Source organism: the organism of the source record quoted next, unplaced genomic scaffold, assembly GCF_019419815.1.
Source record: "Pyrus x bretschneideri cultivar Hongxiangsu unplaced genomic scaffold, Pyrus_bretschneideri_v1 Contig34, whole genome shotgun sequence".
Classification (NCBI taxonomy): domain Eukaryota; kingdom Viridiplantae; phylum Streptophyta; class Magnoliopsida; order Rosales; family Rosaceae; genus Pyrus; species Pyrus x bretschneideri.
Window position 1 is genome coordinate 2190348 of NW_025999657.1, and position 15350 is coordinate 2205697.

At 38.3% G+C, this 15350-nt stretch overlaps 1 protein-coding gene across 1 annotated transcript; it reads right to left on the reverse strand.

Annotated features, from left to right (window-relative positions):
* Positions 1–1206: 1206 nt before the first annotated feature.
* LOC103935850 (phospholipase A1-Ibeta2, chloroplastic-like) lies at positions 1207–3022 on the reverse strand. The gene has a single exon (XM_009345657.3). It carries the CDS (start codon positions 2950–2952, stop codon positions 1300–1302), a length of 1653 nt encoding a protein of 550 aa, XP_009343932.2. The 5' UTR covers positions 2953–3022; the 3' UTR covers positions 1207–1299.
* Positions 3023–15350: the final 12328 nt, after the last annotated feature.

Here is a 15350-nt window from a genome sequence, read left to right on the forward strand (position 1 = left end):
TGCTTTGTGTGTTTACTCTCTGGAAATTTTGTACGGAAGATAAGGAGGAAGAAAAGATGATTCTCACTTGGATACTGTGATTGCAGATATATAGGCTGTTTCACACCCTTTCAAATACCTATTCAGTGTATTTGAAAGTACACAACTCTTTCTAATAGATGTGTCTTTTAATCAAAACGTTTTTTAATTAATAAATTAATTAAAAAACTTAATCCGAAAATTAAAATTAATGAATATGATTAATTAATATTAATTGTATTTAGGCTATATTATATTCAAGCCTAATCCACACAACCATAAGGCCCAAGCCTTCAATCCATTTCCAAATGGTCCAAGTTCTAATTATAAGAAAAGGGAATAAGCCTATATAAAGGCTTGTGAAAAAAATACTATTGACCAATGTGGGACAAAAGGGTCTCAAACTCCAACAACTTGATGAGTATTATGGTAGAACAACCATCCCACATTTCAGTTGTAGGAAATTTTTTCCGTTTGAGTGGGGCACAATTATCTCTACTTTGAGGTATTGCTTGTTAGATGTGATTAGCTTGGATAAGACTATTTATTATATATATGAAGACATTTTAAAAGAAAGGTGCATGACAACTTTATTTTTTTCCAAGTTGAACAACTTTATTTTTTTCCAAGTTGAAGGCTGCTTATGAAAAAAAATATATATATTTCTATTAAACCCCACAAAAATGATAAGATTAAATGGGACAATTTTTCTTCATGAGTAACCTTCAATTTGGAAAATAAGGAAGTTGGCATCCATTTACTATAGTGAATAGTCATACCCAAGTCTATCCTCTCGACCGATCAAGTTCCGACTGCCCATTTAGTGCTGGTTTATACTTTAATCTTCTGGGCAGTTAAAGGTGGACTTGATTGGCGCAGATTAAGCTGTCATCCCTTTGATAAGAGATAGGTTAATTTACTTCCTAATCCCACTGGAATCTTTATTTCTGTTTGTTAGTTATTAGTTTGTCTTGTTATCCTTTGTAGCTTTGTGCCCTTGCTGTAATATTGTTTTCCCTTGATGTACCTTTGCTTTCGCAACAAGTTCAAGTAAAGAAATCTAAACAAAATGTATACATAATTGAGTCATTTGTCCAAGATTGTAAGGTGAACAATCCCATTAATATCGTTTAAAAAGTTTCTTTAAATTTTTTTTGAAAACAATTTGGTAAAACAAAGGAAAATGAATTCAACACAAAAGCACAAGATACCATAGGCATAATTTTGAGAATTTAGGCCAGAAGTACATAGATATGTGCAAAGTTTTATTTATGTGTCAATTTAAGATGGGCTAGGCAAACAAGTAGCCATCAGTCCCTCTCTTTCAAGATTTTTTTGAGAAAACTCTCTTTCAAGATTTAAACTAGTCAAATTATTTGCCTTGCTTATGTACAATTTTTTCACATTAGATCCTTGATCTTGAAGCAACCTCGCCAAACTCCTCTTAGCATTTTCTCTAAAAGGACAGTTAGATGCCAAAAACCCATCCACCAAATGCAAATATGCCTCCAAATCATGGCAGCAAGCCACATCTGCATTGGGCTTCAAGTAAGGCGACATTTTTGTGTCAACCCGTAGTTCTGTCCCAACATGTGAGTAAGCCAACGGCATGTTCCTGTCGATCATGTCAATGAATCCTCCGGCCTTTGCGTTCTTCAGCTTCTCCTCGAGTACTCCTTCGCCTACGAAAATACCCGGAACCCTCGTGATCACATCTTGGGAGTTGACAATCCTCAATACCTTCACATTCTTGTCGTCCATTCGCTTTGTGAATCCTCGGTTACCTACGCGGGGGCCTCCAAAGGAGAAAACCGCCACCGACGGCATGTTCTCGGCGCATGTTTTAAGCTCATCGCCTACTAACAAGGCTAAGGCAGCACCAAGGCTGTGTCCTGTCACAGTTATGCTTAATGTCTCTCCTTTGTATTGCTCCATCAGCCTCCTGACCTCTTCAACCACCAACTCGGCAAGGCTCGGTACGTGAGCCCCGCCTGTTTTGTAGAGGCTCAAAAATCCGCATTCCACTCTTGCTTGCCTTTGCTCACCTTCCTCGGTCGAGGGCATCTGAATGAGCTGAGCCCTTAAATTCTCCGCCCATTCAAGACACGTGGAGGTTCCACGGAGGGCAATGACAATGTCGCGTCTGCCCATCCGTGCGATCTCCCTCTTATCATCACAAACGGCCACGTACCCAACCCAGCTCGACCGCTGGGTCATCCAACCGAGATCCGGCCTCGCTTCATCGACCCAATCGGGCAACCCGATTGATGACGTGGCGTAAAGGCTCTTGGTTACCTTATAAGACCTATCGGGAAGCGCCACTTGGCGAGGCACCTGAGCCTCCTCTGCCGACATGGCCGGGTTTGAATGAAAGGAATGATAAGCCGCCTGGATAAACTCACCGTATCTGACGACCTCTCGCCGGAGATTCTCATCCAGCGGGTCAAGTAGTCCGGCCCAGTTGTTTGAACCGTGATACTCGCGCCACCGGGTGCTGAGATTATTTCTGGGAGAGTACTCTCCAGTCTTGGACAGGAGGCGCTGCAGGCGATTGAGGTGTCTCGGAGACATGTCTTCGGCGGCGCCTTTCACTTGCGTCCACAACTGAGAAAGATTGAGCCCTTCCATAAGCCTCCTTCTCTTGTTTTCGAGCGACCCACTATCATTCGGGTCTTTGTCTATTTGGATATCGGGTTGTGAGTCGAGTTGGGTTTGGGGCGGAGGTGGGGTTTGGAGGAGCTTGTCGAGGTTGGCGAGGTGGAGCCGAGTCAACTCGGTGGAGTTTGAACCGGGTTTTATGGAGACAGCTGAATAAGAACAAGAGGATGGAGCTCTCGTTGACGGGTTTAATGCTGACGTGTAGTTTCTGAAGCTGGCTCTTCTGGCCGGAAACAGGTTGAGGTTGTGAGCTGGGAGCGTTGATCCGACGAGCATTATGAAGAAGATGCACACGTTTTTAGAGAGAGAGAGAGAGAGAGAGGAGTGAGAGGAGAGAGAGGAGAGAGAGAGACCGTCAATTTACAACCAACTGGGATTGCGTTATATAAACTGTGAGTTTATAAACCCGCCATGGAGTTCGTTGTTTTTACGGAAATGCCATCTATTGGATTTCCAACTTTCTTGTAAAGAAATTTATTGACCTTTTCTCTGTTTAACTTGGATATTTGAATAAATATAAATTACGTAGGTTCGAGCTTTTGTGTACATGAAAACACATAATCATTCATGAAAGTCTGCGTCCAGCCTCAAATGGCGTCTACTTTGAGCGGAAATTTATCCGGAACATAAGGTAGTATATTATGTTATAGTACAAGTGGCGGACAATAAGGTATATGTTGAATTTTTTTTGATATATTTCCTAATATTTCTTTATTTATATTATAATTTATGGTATATTGTCTTGTGTTCGAGTTACACTAAAAAATTTATACGAGAGATGTGCTAATATTGTATATTTTATTATGGCACGAAATATCATAATTACGATGTACTTGTATTATAAAAATTTTATTGATATTATGATGTTTTTTACCAAATACAATACTGTACATGAAACATCATAATTGCTTATACTAGTGTATTATGAAAATCTTTCTTTCTTTTTAGGGCACTCGGAGTCAATTGACTGAAATATCCCTCGCCCCATGACTTCAAACCATTCAAGTTATCTGATGGCTTTGCCCTTTAATTCGTTGACTGGACTATTTTTTGTTATCTGTTGACTTTCTTTGAGAAACTGGAGGGAGAACCAAACTATTCAAACCGTCAAAATGCCTTTAATGGCTAACGCCCGAACGGTGTATGGACTATGGAGTTTACAAACACGACTCATGAGCAGGCCGGAAAACAGAAGATGGTACTAAATGAAAGGTAAATTACACGTTACCACATTATGTTTGAGGTTCATTACAACCTCATACAACATCTTTAAAATATTTCACTTTTATACCTTACATACTATTTTATTTCAATATAATACATCCGTTACATTTTCTATCCGTTGATCCGTTAAGAGTTAACGTGGCGATCATATTTGTGGCAGGTGGCAAAAAAATAATTTTTTATTCATTTAAAATATTAGAATAATTTACCCTTAAAAAAAAAAAACAAAACAAAAAAACTAAAACCCACCTCCTCGCAACCACCCCCCCCCCCCCGGCGCAAACAAACCCAGAAGCCTTCCCCCCTCCCAACCCACCTCCCTCTACTCCACTCTCTTCACCCCCCCCTCCCATCCAAAAACCCACCCCACCCCCACCTCCCCTGCTACCATTACATTACAAAAATACAATCCCAAATCAAATGTCAGAAAACCCTAATTCAAAATTTCCAGGCAAAATCCAATGTCTTCTACCCAGTTCACAGAACCCTCGAAAGAACAAATTTAACAACCAGAACCCCAAATTTTGAGCACAAATCAGATAAAAAAACCCACCATTTGCAAGCTTCAAGCTTTAAAACCTAGCAACTAGAAGACCATGATTTCAGGCAGAGGTCAAGGAGGGCGATGCAACCTTCGCAGTCGCCGACGAGGAGGAGGAGGTGGGAGCTGGAGGGATCGGTGGAGAGGATATCGTGGAAGAGAGGGAGGGCTTGGTATAGAGGAGATCGTGGTAGAGAGGGAGCGGAAAAAGACCCACTGCCGCTGCTGCTGGTGCATTTTCTTTGAAGAGGTGGGGTGGGTTTTTGGATGGGAGGGGAGGTGAAGAGAGTGGAGGGAGGTGGGTCTCGGGGGGGGGGGGGGGGGGGGAGTGGGTGGGAGGGGGGGAAAGGTTTCTGGGTTTGTTTGCGGGGAGGTGGGTTTTAGTTTGCGTTTTTTTTTAAGGGTAAATTATTATAAGATTTTAAATAAATAAAAAATTATTTTTTTCCACGTGGCACAAATGTGGCCGCCACATCAGCTCTTAACAGATCAATAGATGAAAAATGTAACGGATGTATTATATTGAAATAAAATAGTACATGAGGTATGAAAGTGAAATGTTTTGAAGATGTTATATGAGATTGTAATAAATCTGAAGTGGTAAAATGTAATTTACCCTAAAATGAAACCATCAATCTAACCGCTACAATCACATCCATACATAAGACGTCGTGTGTAAAAATGTAGTATCTTTAAAAGAAATGATTAGGAAAACAATATAATCATGTAGTTTCTTTAAGATCAAATAAATGTCAAACGTGAGTCTCAAAGCAAACTTTATTGAGAAAATATTACCTGAGAAATCCTTAAAGCAGATCAAGTGTCTACACATGCCAAATAAACACCTACTTCACAATTACAAACTCATCAAAAATATAATATAATTAAATAGAAATACTTTGTATAACAGAGTACTATTGTTTAGTTTAACTATTTAGTATATCTATCTAGCTTTTTATTTTTTTTAATTATTTTTAATATGGTGGATAAGCAAGGGAATATTAGTTTTTTTTGTTTTTTTTTACATAGCGAATACTTTATATAATTTTTCTGAGTTGTGTAAAAGTGTATGATATGTTGCAAGGAATTCTTAATTTCATTTTTGTTCATTCTCTCTTATAGCGTGATTTATCAATACAAAACATGAATAGATGAATGGAGAGATAAACAGAACGATTGCATAGTTTTTAAAAGTACTTTGGTGATGGACATGATCAAACAAGAAGAAATTTATGAAATTAAACTAGTGTGTATAATTATATTGTGACATCCCACATTGTCCAAGGGTGAGGATCTTATAAGCCTTATACGTATATTCTCATCTCTACCTAGCACGAGGCATTTTGGGAGCTGGCTTCGGGTTCCGTAGGAACTTCGAAATTAAGCGAGTTCGTTGCGAGAGCAATCCCCGGATGGGTGACCCACTGGGAAGTTCTCGTGTGAGTTCCCTCCCAAAAACAAAACCATGAGGGCGTGGTTGGGGCCTAAAGCGAACAATATTGTGCTACGGTAGAGTCGAACCCGAGATGTGGTGGGGACCTGAACCAGGATGTGACATATATTATCTCCAAATCCATTTGCTATATGTTTATATATAAAATGGAGAAGTGAGTGCTTCTTTATCTGTATTTAAACAGGAGGGACGGGATGAGGTTTCATATCATGCATAATTGCATATGCAATTTTCCTCGCCTCAAATTTTGGTCATGTCATCATCACCGCTTTTACATCGATTGTCTTTTGTATCAAAGTACGATCAGCAATTAGGTCAGTAATTTGGGTTTGGAGATTCAACTGAGGAACTTCCTAACTTAGCTAGCTAGGGTGTGGATGGGATGAAGTTAAAGGTTGAATCTTGAACAAGTATTTTCCAATTAAAAGAAGGACTACCTAACTAACTAAGTTAATATTCAAGTCAAATAGTTAATACAGGTCAAAAATTTTGAAAGAGATTTTCTGTCTTGGTTTACATATATACACATAATCCCTTACGTAATGCTCATATACATATATACTAGTTTTATTTGTATGTAAACAATTAATCTCTTCACCCATATAAACCTGTCTTCTACCGACAGTTTAATCAAAGATTTGCATGCATAGCCAGAAACCTTGGTACATTAACCTAGCTAGCCAGACATGCCTTCATTTTTATATCTATTTTTATATATATAATTAAGTTGACATTATGAAAAATTAAGGTGTCATTCCCATTGGTAGCAGAATAAAACTTCCACGTATTAAAAAACATTTTTGAATTTATAAACTAATATCTCAATATCATCACAAGGTTATCTTAATAATATATTCATATATTTAAATATATACACACATCATGTTGGCAAATATTCATATATAATTAAGTTGACATTATGAGAAGGGAATTTTAACGAAATGCTTGCGGTACTATTCACTTTAAAGAAAAACTATAATTTTACACTAAAAAGTCAATCCTGGTACTATTCACTTTACTCTTTATTTTGTCCTTATCGTTAAAACTTAAAGTTTTCAAGCCATTTTCATTAGTTTTTCTTATGAAAAATTGAGTTGTGATTCCCATTGTCAGCAAAATAAAAATAAACTCCCACATATTAAGAAACATTTCTGAATTTTTAAATTAGGGTAAATTATACAAAATTACTTCAATTATGGGTCGAACCACAATCTCATACCTCATTTTTAAAACACTGCAATGTCATACATCAACTTACCAATTCGTTACAATGTTAGACCTCCGTTACAAAATTATCAATTTGCTTGTTAACTGCTGAAGTGGCAGGCACATAGCTCACTCTCTTGACTAACTAGATTAAAAAAAATCAATTAAACATTATAAAATTAAAAAACCTCTCGCAATTCAATTCTCTCTCTCTCTCTCTCTCGCCTTTCTCCCAATCCTTTTCAAGTGTCATCTCCTTTCTTCTCCAAGACCACCACTTCCTCCCTTCTCTTCTTCCATCCCCACCTCCCTCCCATAGCTCGTTTCGACTTGTTAAGGAAAAATATTTTGAAGATTTTAAAGTTAAACTACTAAAAAAAACTTACTATAAAATATTTTGATGATTTTAAAGTTAAACCACTTCCTCCCTTCTCCTCGCACCACTCAGTCTGAAATTGAAGTGCATCGCATGTTACATCTCTAGAACATATCTCAAAGCATACTAGATGCTTTTACCGATCTAGCGTGAGTGACAAGATCACATATTCCAGCTGAAAATGTGCCTGCAAAGATGGATGTACCAAATGTACGACGGACTTCCCTCCTGGAGACCCGGGACGCCAACTTTCGTGATCCACATACATTAGCGGCTAGCCAATCATCTGCCCCTACACATAAGCGTGGCAGACCACTTGGTTTAAGGATTCAAACCTCCGGAAGAGGAAACCCACGACTGATTTGCGAGAATTATACGCGCACAAATTAAACCCTCTTTTTGTCAAATTGTAGTATATGTGCAAGTAGGGATCGTTCTGGACCGGGGATTAGGAGGGATTGTTAATCACTTGGATTTGACTTAAAAACGTAAAAACATAATATAAAACACTAAACTAGACTCAAAGAATGTAAAACTAAACTTTAAAACAATAAAACAAATCAAAAGACTCAAAATGCTTTTAAAAACACAAACTAAAATGCTATACTAAACTCGAAGAATTCAAAACTAAAAATAAGAAAGATTAAGACTAAGACTTAAACGAAATATGGGGGGATTGATTTTGGACGAATTTAAACTAAAATGGATAGATTGTAAAGAAAACAAATTGTAAATATGAAATTGACGGAAATGAATGGATGGTATGGCTAGCTAAGGGGTTCATCTCCATACATGTTACACTTGCATAATAAAATGATTTCCAATTGCACTTCAATAAACCATGAATTCTCAACACCCCGGGTTAATTAGGTCCGCTTAAATTAACCGTCAAGTTTTCCTTAAGTTAATGAATTGGATGATTGCATACGACAACCCAAAGCATTCCTCACAAGTTCCCTACATGAATTGCATAATAGAGAAACAAGCAAGAATCATTAAGCATCATGAAAACTATAAGTGTTGACGAGGCATTCGTTACTATGATTGCATGAAACTTATGCCAAGAATTCGTTTAACGCGATTGTTTATAAGCAACCTCCACTACTTGTGAATATAAGTTCATAACGATTAGGTGAAACTCACTTATATTCTAGCGTCATATTCATGCATGAAAATTAAGCGCGCATTCTTAATAAACATACATAAATAAGTTATCAATCAAACGGTTAAACAAATTGAATCCACAACTTATGAAACGCATTTAGAAGTAATCAAATCAAAATGCAAGCATAAACATATATTTCGAATCACCCCCTAGCTAAAGGGGGGTTTAGTTCCTCATACAAAACAAAGAGAATTGAAATTAAACATTGAAATCAAAGAAACGCCTAAACATTCCAACAACTCAAACTTGAATTGTATGAACGTTTAGGCTCTCTTCTCTTCTCTTACTTATGTTCACACAAAACATAAGTAAACACACAAAAAACATTTAAACATACTAAACATGGCAGAATGTAATTAACAAAGAGAAGAGTTTAGGGACGCAAATCTGGTTATGGAGTGTAAATTCCCTCTTCTCCTTGGTGATTGCATTGAGGCTTTGATCTTTGTGATTCCACAGGCTTACTCTTGAACTGGTTTCCGCCCATCGTTGATTTTCCTTTGTGCTACTCTTGAACTGGGCAGCAGGATTCCTTTTAGGGTCTCCCCCGAAGGTCTGAGCTTCCTCCTGTTATCTGTTTCTTTGTTCAATCTTTGCAGGAGTGGTCCCTTCTCTGGAAGTGTATCAACCGTTGAAGATGACTACTCGAGAGCAACGCTAGGTAAGCAATCAGGAATAGATTCCGGGCAGTTGGCTCCAGATCGGTAGACTGACTCCAAGTGCCGGCTGATTGCTTCTTTTACTTTGCCATGCAAGTAAGAACAAGGACAAAGAAAAAGACAGGGAAAGAGCATGATATGAGATATAAATCATTATTCTCACAGATTTGAGCCATCTTTACACTTAAGTACATTCTTAATCATAGTCACCACATACTAGTTCACAATTAAGCAATTAAAACACATTTCAAATGTAGTAACATGCCTTTAGAGAATTCCCTCAATTTCTTACTAGATGTACTCTCGTTTTTCACACAGATTTTCTGACTACACACCCTACACTAGGTATATGTGAGAAGATTGATGTAAACATGTAGACGAACACTCACATATGTTATAATAAGGAAAGCATTTTCTGGAGTTAATAAGCATGTTTAGATATGATCTCATGAATGGAATGCTACTACTTAGACGCGAGAACCAGTGACACCATAAGCTCATACCAAGTTCAAACTCCACAATTGAAATACATAACACTCAATATAGAAGTCAAAGGGTAGTAACGGGGCTAGGGTATTGGCTAACAATGAAAGGTGAAGGATAAACAAACATTCTTAAAGCAATAGTGAGCAAAGTATTGAATTAGGCACTTAGAATTCCCTTAAGAACGCAGAAGTCAACTTTGAACATCGAAGGGAAAATCACACAAAACTTAGGGCCATATTCAACTTTTTGGACCCTTTCTTCAACCATCAACGCTCGTGAGTTCATTCTTACTTATTTTCACTCCTTTTTTTTTTTTTTTTTTTTTTTTTTTCTTTTCTTCTTTTTCTTTTGAATCTCAAAACATACATATAAATGTAAGAACAAACTTTTACTCCCCCACACTCATTTTCTTGCATAATGTAACTCAAAAGGAATTCATTTAAGTCATGCTCACTAAACTTTAAGAACAAGGGTATAGGAAAGTCCTACTCTAAGCTAGGTAAGGGGTGATGTGGGTAAACAAGGAATAAAGGCAAAACGAGGCTCAACGGGGTTAAAACTTACAACATATACGAAGTATGGGAAGTAAGGCTATTTGGCTATGGTGGTGGTCACTACACAACTTCTTCTTGAATATGTGTTATGCAAATCAATAACATGCTTTGAATGAAATGGGCATGAGTTCTAGCATTTGGAACTATATGATGAAACGCCTTCTAAGTAGTAACCAAGCAAAGAATAATGAGATCATGCAACGACTTTAGAAAACAAGAAATCACAGATTATACTCTCCAAAGAACGTTATAGGCTCAAGTCTCTCAGGGTTGTAGCGTTTGTTTGAGTTCCTTCCTTCAAGCATGTTACAAAAACGAATTTTTTTCTTTTATGATTGCATGTGAAGTCATACATTATAACCATAACCAAGCATATACCAAGAGTAAATCAAACTTTTCTCTATGTTTATAACTCTTTCTAACCGTCATGCAATTATAAACCAAATCCTTATCATTGTGTTGGAAGGTACCCTAAGACACAAACACACAAAAACGACTCAAAACACTCTTTTTAGGGTTTTTAAAACAAGTTTTTCAAATTTTTATGTGATTTTCGGAGTTATAAAACAAAACACACTAAAACACTCTAAAACAACTTAAAAACACCTTAAAACAGCAAGGAACAACATTTGAAGTTATGGGTGATAAAATCCCACGAATTTGCATTAAATAAACTTAGTTACCCCCCCCCACACTTAAATCAAACATTGTCCTCAATGTTTTAAGCATATGGTTCACACAAAACATAAGTAAACACACAAAAAACATTTAAACATACTAAACATGGCAGAATGTAATTAACAAAGAGAAGAGTTTAGGGACGCAAATCTGGTTATGGAGTGTAAATTCCCTCTTCTCCTTGGTGATTGCATTGAGGCTTTGATCTTTGTGATTCCACAGGCTTACTCTTGAACTGGTTTCCGCCCATCGTTGATTTTCCTTTGTGCTACTCTTGAACTGGGCAGCAGGATTCCTTTTAGGGTCTCCCCCGAAGGTCTGAGCTTCCTCCTGTTATCTGTTTCTTTGTTCAATCTTTGCAGGAGTGGTCCCTTCTCTGGAAGTGTATCAACCGTTGAAGATGACTACTCGAGAGCAACGCTAGGTAAGCAATCAGGAATAGATTCCGGGCAGTTGGCTCCAGATCGGTAGACTGACTCCAAGTGCCGGCTGATTGCTTCTTTTACTTTGCCATGCAAGTAAGAACAAGGACAAAGAAAAAGACAGGGAAAGAGCATGATATGAGATATTTTTGCTTTTGACCTTGATGATATGAGATACCTTTGCTTTGAAGAAACGGTGAATGAATCAGCACATGCTTCAATCCGCCGTTTCCTCCTGGGTCATATGTACTCCAGGCATCTGGTATCATCTTTGGGGAAGAAGAAAGAATTGAGTATTTCGAAAGGCTTTGCTGGGAGTGCGCCCTCAGAGGTGAGGGAGAGTTGGGCATTTTCTTCAGGTTTGCCCTGCCATAAAAGACGAAGGTCGACATATATAGAGATAATATCAAGTGGTGGTACTTTTTACCCTTGTCGACAAACGTTTTGATCCCGCAAATCCAGCTTTTTGAAATAGTGGAGCCTCTTCGATCTTTGAATACGCCTCTTCGATTTCTGAGCAGGCGCCCCTTCGATTTCTGAACGACGCCCCTTCGCTTTCTGAATGACACGTGGTAGTGCAGATGCGGCTCCTTTTGACAAAGCTGCACGCGTCTTCTGAAAAGCAGAGAAAGCGTCGCCGAACTTTGCGCTTGTCGGCTAAAGATGTGTAGATGCGATGATGGCCTCCACGTGTTTTCAGCTTTGTCAGAAATCTTTTGACAAAGTTGAACGCGTTTTCTTGAAAAGCCGAGGGAGCGTCGCCTAAATTACGCCGGAAAATCCGGCTCTTTGAATCGGTGGACGCGTCGTCTTGGCTTTTTATAGAGCTATCAATCACCCCAACACACACACTCTGAAGATTTCCCATTCCTGAAACTCGACTCCGGCCCTTTGTGAAATTTTAACTCCATCCACCCCTTCTCTTTGAACACTTTTGAAAAAAATGGCAAACTCATCGAACCTTAGCTTAGATTTGAGTCTCAGCAGCTATCCGGTTGCGCCCCGTCAAGGTAATGCATGGCGCCCTTCTTTTTTATCTTCTAACGGTCCTCTTTCAGGTGAAGACTCTGTGATGCAGGACGCCACAACAGCTACAATAGTAGCTAAAAACCTCCTCACTCCAAAAGATAGTAGGCTGCTGTCAGGACGGTCCGATGAGTTGGCCGTTCAAGAGTCCCTCGCACTTAGTGTTCAGTGTGCGAGTTCTGTGTCCAACATGGGCCAACGCCTGCTTGCTCGGTCCCGCCAAGTGGAATCGTTGATGGCAGAGGTGGAAAGACTTAAGCAAGAGATCCAGCAGCTTAAGTACGAGAATAGAAGTTTGCATGTGCTTGCAAATAACTATTCGTCGGGGATGAAAAGAAAGCTTGATGAGCTGCAAGAATCTGAGGGTCGAATTCACAGTGACCGTCAAAGGCTTGCGTCTTATCTCCAGAGGCACCTTTTTCCTGGGTCATCCAGCGCTTGGCCAAGTATTGAGGCCTGGAATGCTCTAGCTCCGATGCCTCCCGCTCCGATGGCTTCTGCTCCGATGCCTCCCGCTTCTATGCCTCCCGCTTCTATGCCTTCCGCTTCTGCGCCTCCCGCTTCTATGCCTTCCGCTTCTGCGCCTCGTAGTGGGGCTTCACGCAAACAACCTTTGTGAAGCTCCACCTTTCTCCATGTTTAGTATCTTTCTTTTTTTTTTTTTTTATTTTTATTTATTTATTTATTTTTATTAACATAAATAAAATCAAACGGCATGGAATTGGTCCTTGAATGGAAGGTGATACTTGAAGTGAACCGGCAATGGTTTGAATTCTAGTGTAGGTGCCTGATTCATAAAAAACAGCAAGTTAGTATAAAATGTAAAGGAATTTGAAAAAAACTTACTTGTTTTGTCCGACAAGAACTCAATGACAAACACCACTCCTTTGAAAGTTTCAGGGATATTGGACTTGGCTAGATTGCAAGTGATGGTTATGACTTGTCCAATGTCATCAAATTTAACTTCTTTGGATTTTGTGGTTTCAAGAACGTCCTCTTTGATGAATTCATGACATTCCCTACTTGTCACCTTTGAAAGGGCTTCCAAGATGTCTTTTTCACCTTCTTCTTCCTTGGAAGTCATGAATCTGCAAGGAATAGGGATACTTGTTGGAACGGGGTTAAAAATAATGAAATTTGGAACAACCATACCTGTATTAGATGGCATAGGAGCAATAGGTGCCTCCGGTAAAGGTGTTTCCACCCTTTCCGTGGGTTGGGTGTATTCCTCTTCCTTGTGATTTGATTTTGATGGTTGAGGGTCCGTTCCAACCTCCTTGTCACTTCTCAACATGATAGCATTGGTGTTTTCAAATTCTCCCTTCTGATTTGCAATGGTTGAACTAGGGAGTTCGCCTTGGTCTCGAAACTGTCCTACGAACTCCGCGATCTGCCCAATTTGCTTATCCAAGTGGTCCAACCTTTGTGGTGGCTGCATAGGCGTTGAATAGAACTCCTCATATGGCTGCCAATATCCTTCTTGTTGAGCCTCATTGTCTTGATTTTGTGAGCCCTGCACCAAACAAATTAATTCATTAAGCTTTTGATTATAATCTATTGACGAACTTGAGTTTGGTTGGGCATATTGAATATGAGGTTGTGGTGGCTGCCAATATCCTCCTTGTTGAGCATTTTGAGGTTCCCACCACATAGAGTTTGAATGATCACTCCAATCCGAATTGTAAGTATTGGAAAACACGTTATTCCTTGATTGAAGATTAAATATATCAACTCTTTGCATTTGGGACCTTTCCATGAGTTGTGACAAAAGAGAAGCATTATCAAGTGCCATCTTGTTCTTAACAAACAAAAAAAAAACTAAATCTAAAAGACAATACAGAAACAAACAATCCAAGGGATTAGCAAATTTTCTAATCCCCGGAAACGGCGCCAAAATTTGATGCGAGATTTATACACGCACAAATTAAACCCTCTTTTTATCAATTGTAGTATAGGTGCAAGTAGGGATCGTTCTGGACCGGGGATTAGGAAGGATTGTTAATCACTTGGATTTGACTCAAAAACATAAAAACACAATATAAAACACTAAACTAGACTCAAAGAATTCAAAAATACTTTAAAACATAAACTAAACAAATTCTAAGCATTAAAGAACAAGAAAGTAAAGGGGGGTTTAGGTTTTACGAAAATTGAAATAACGAAACAAGTTAATAAACTAGACAGAATCTAAATATGAATGTGATGGAATTGAATGGATGAATGCTAGCTAAGGGGTTCATCTCCATACATGTTATACTTGCATAATAAAACGATTTCCAATTGCATTTCAATAAATCATTAATTCTCAACACTCCAAGTTAATTAGGTCCGCTTAAATTAACCGTCAAGTTTTCCTTAAGTTAATGAATTGGATGATTGCATACGACAACCCAAAGCATTCCTCACAAGTTCCCTACATGAATTGCATAATAGAGATACAAGCAAGAATCATTAAGTTCTTTGAAAACTATAAGTGTTGACGAGACATTCGTTACTATGATTGCATGAAACTTATGCCAAGAATTCGTTTAACGTGATTGTTTATAAGCAACCTCCACTACTTGTGAATATAAGTTCATAACGATTAGGTGAAATTCACTTATATTCTAGCGTCAAATTCATGCATGAAAATTAAGTGTGCACTCTCAATAAACATACATAAATAGGTTATCAATAAAACAGTTAAACAAATTGAATTCACAACTTATGAAACGTAATTAGAAGTAATCAAATCAAAATGCAAGCATAAACATATATTTCGAATCACCCCCTAGCTAAAGGGGGGTTTAGTTCCTCATACAAAACAAAGAGAATTGAAATTAAACATTGAAATCAAAGAAACGCCTAAACATTCCAACAACTCAAACTTGAATTGTATGAACGT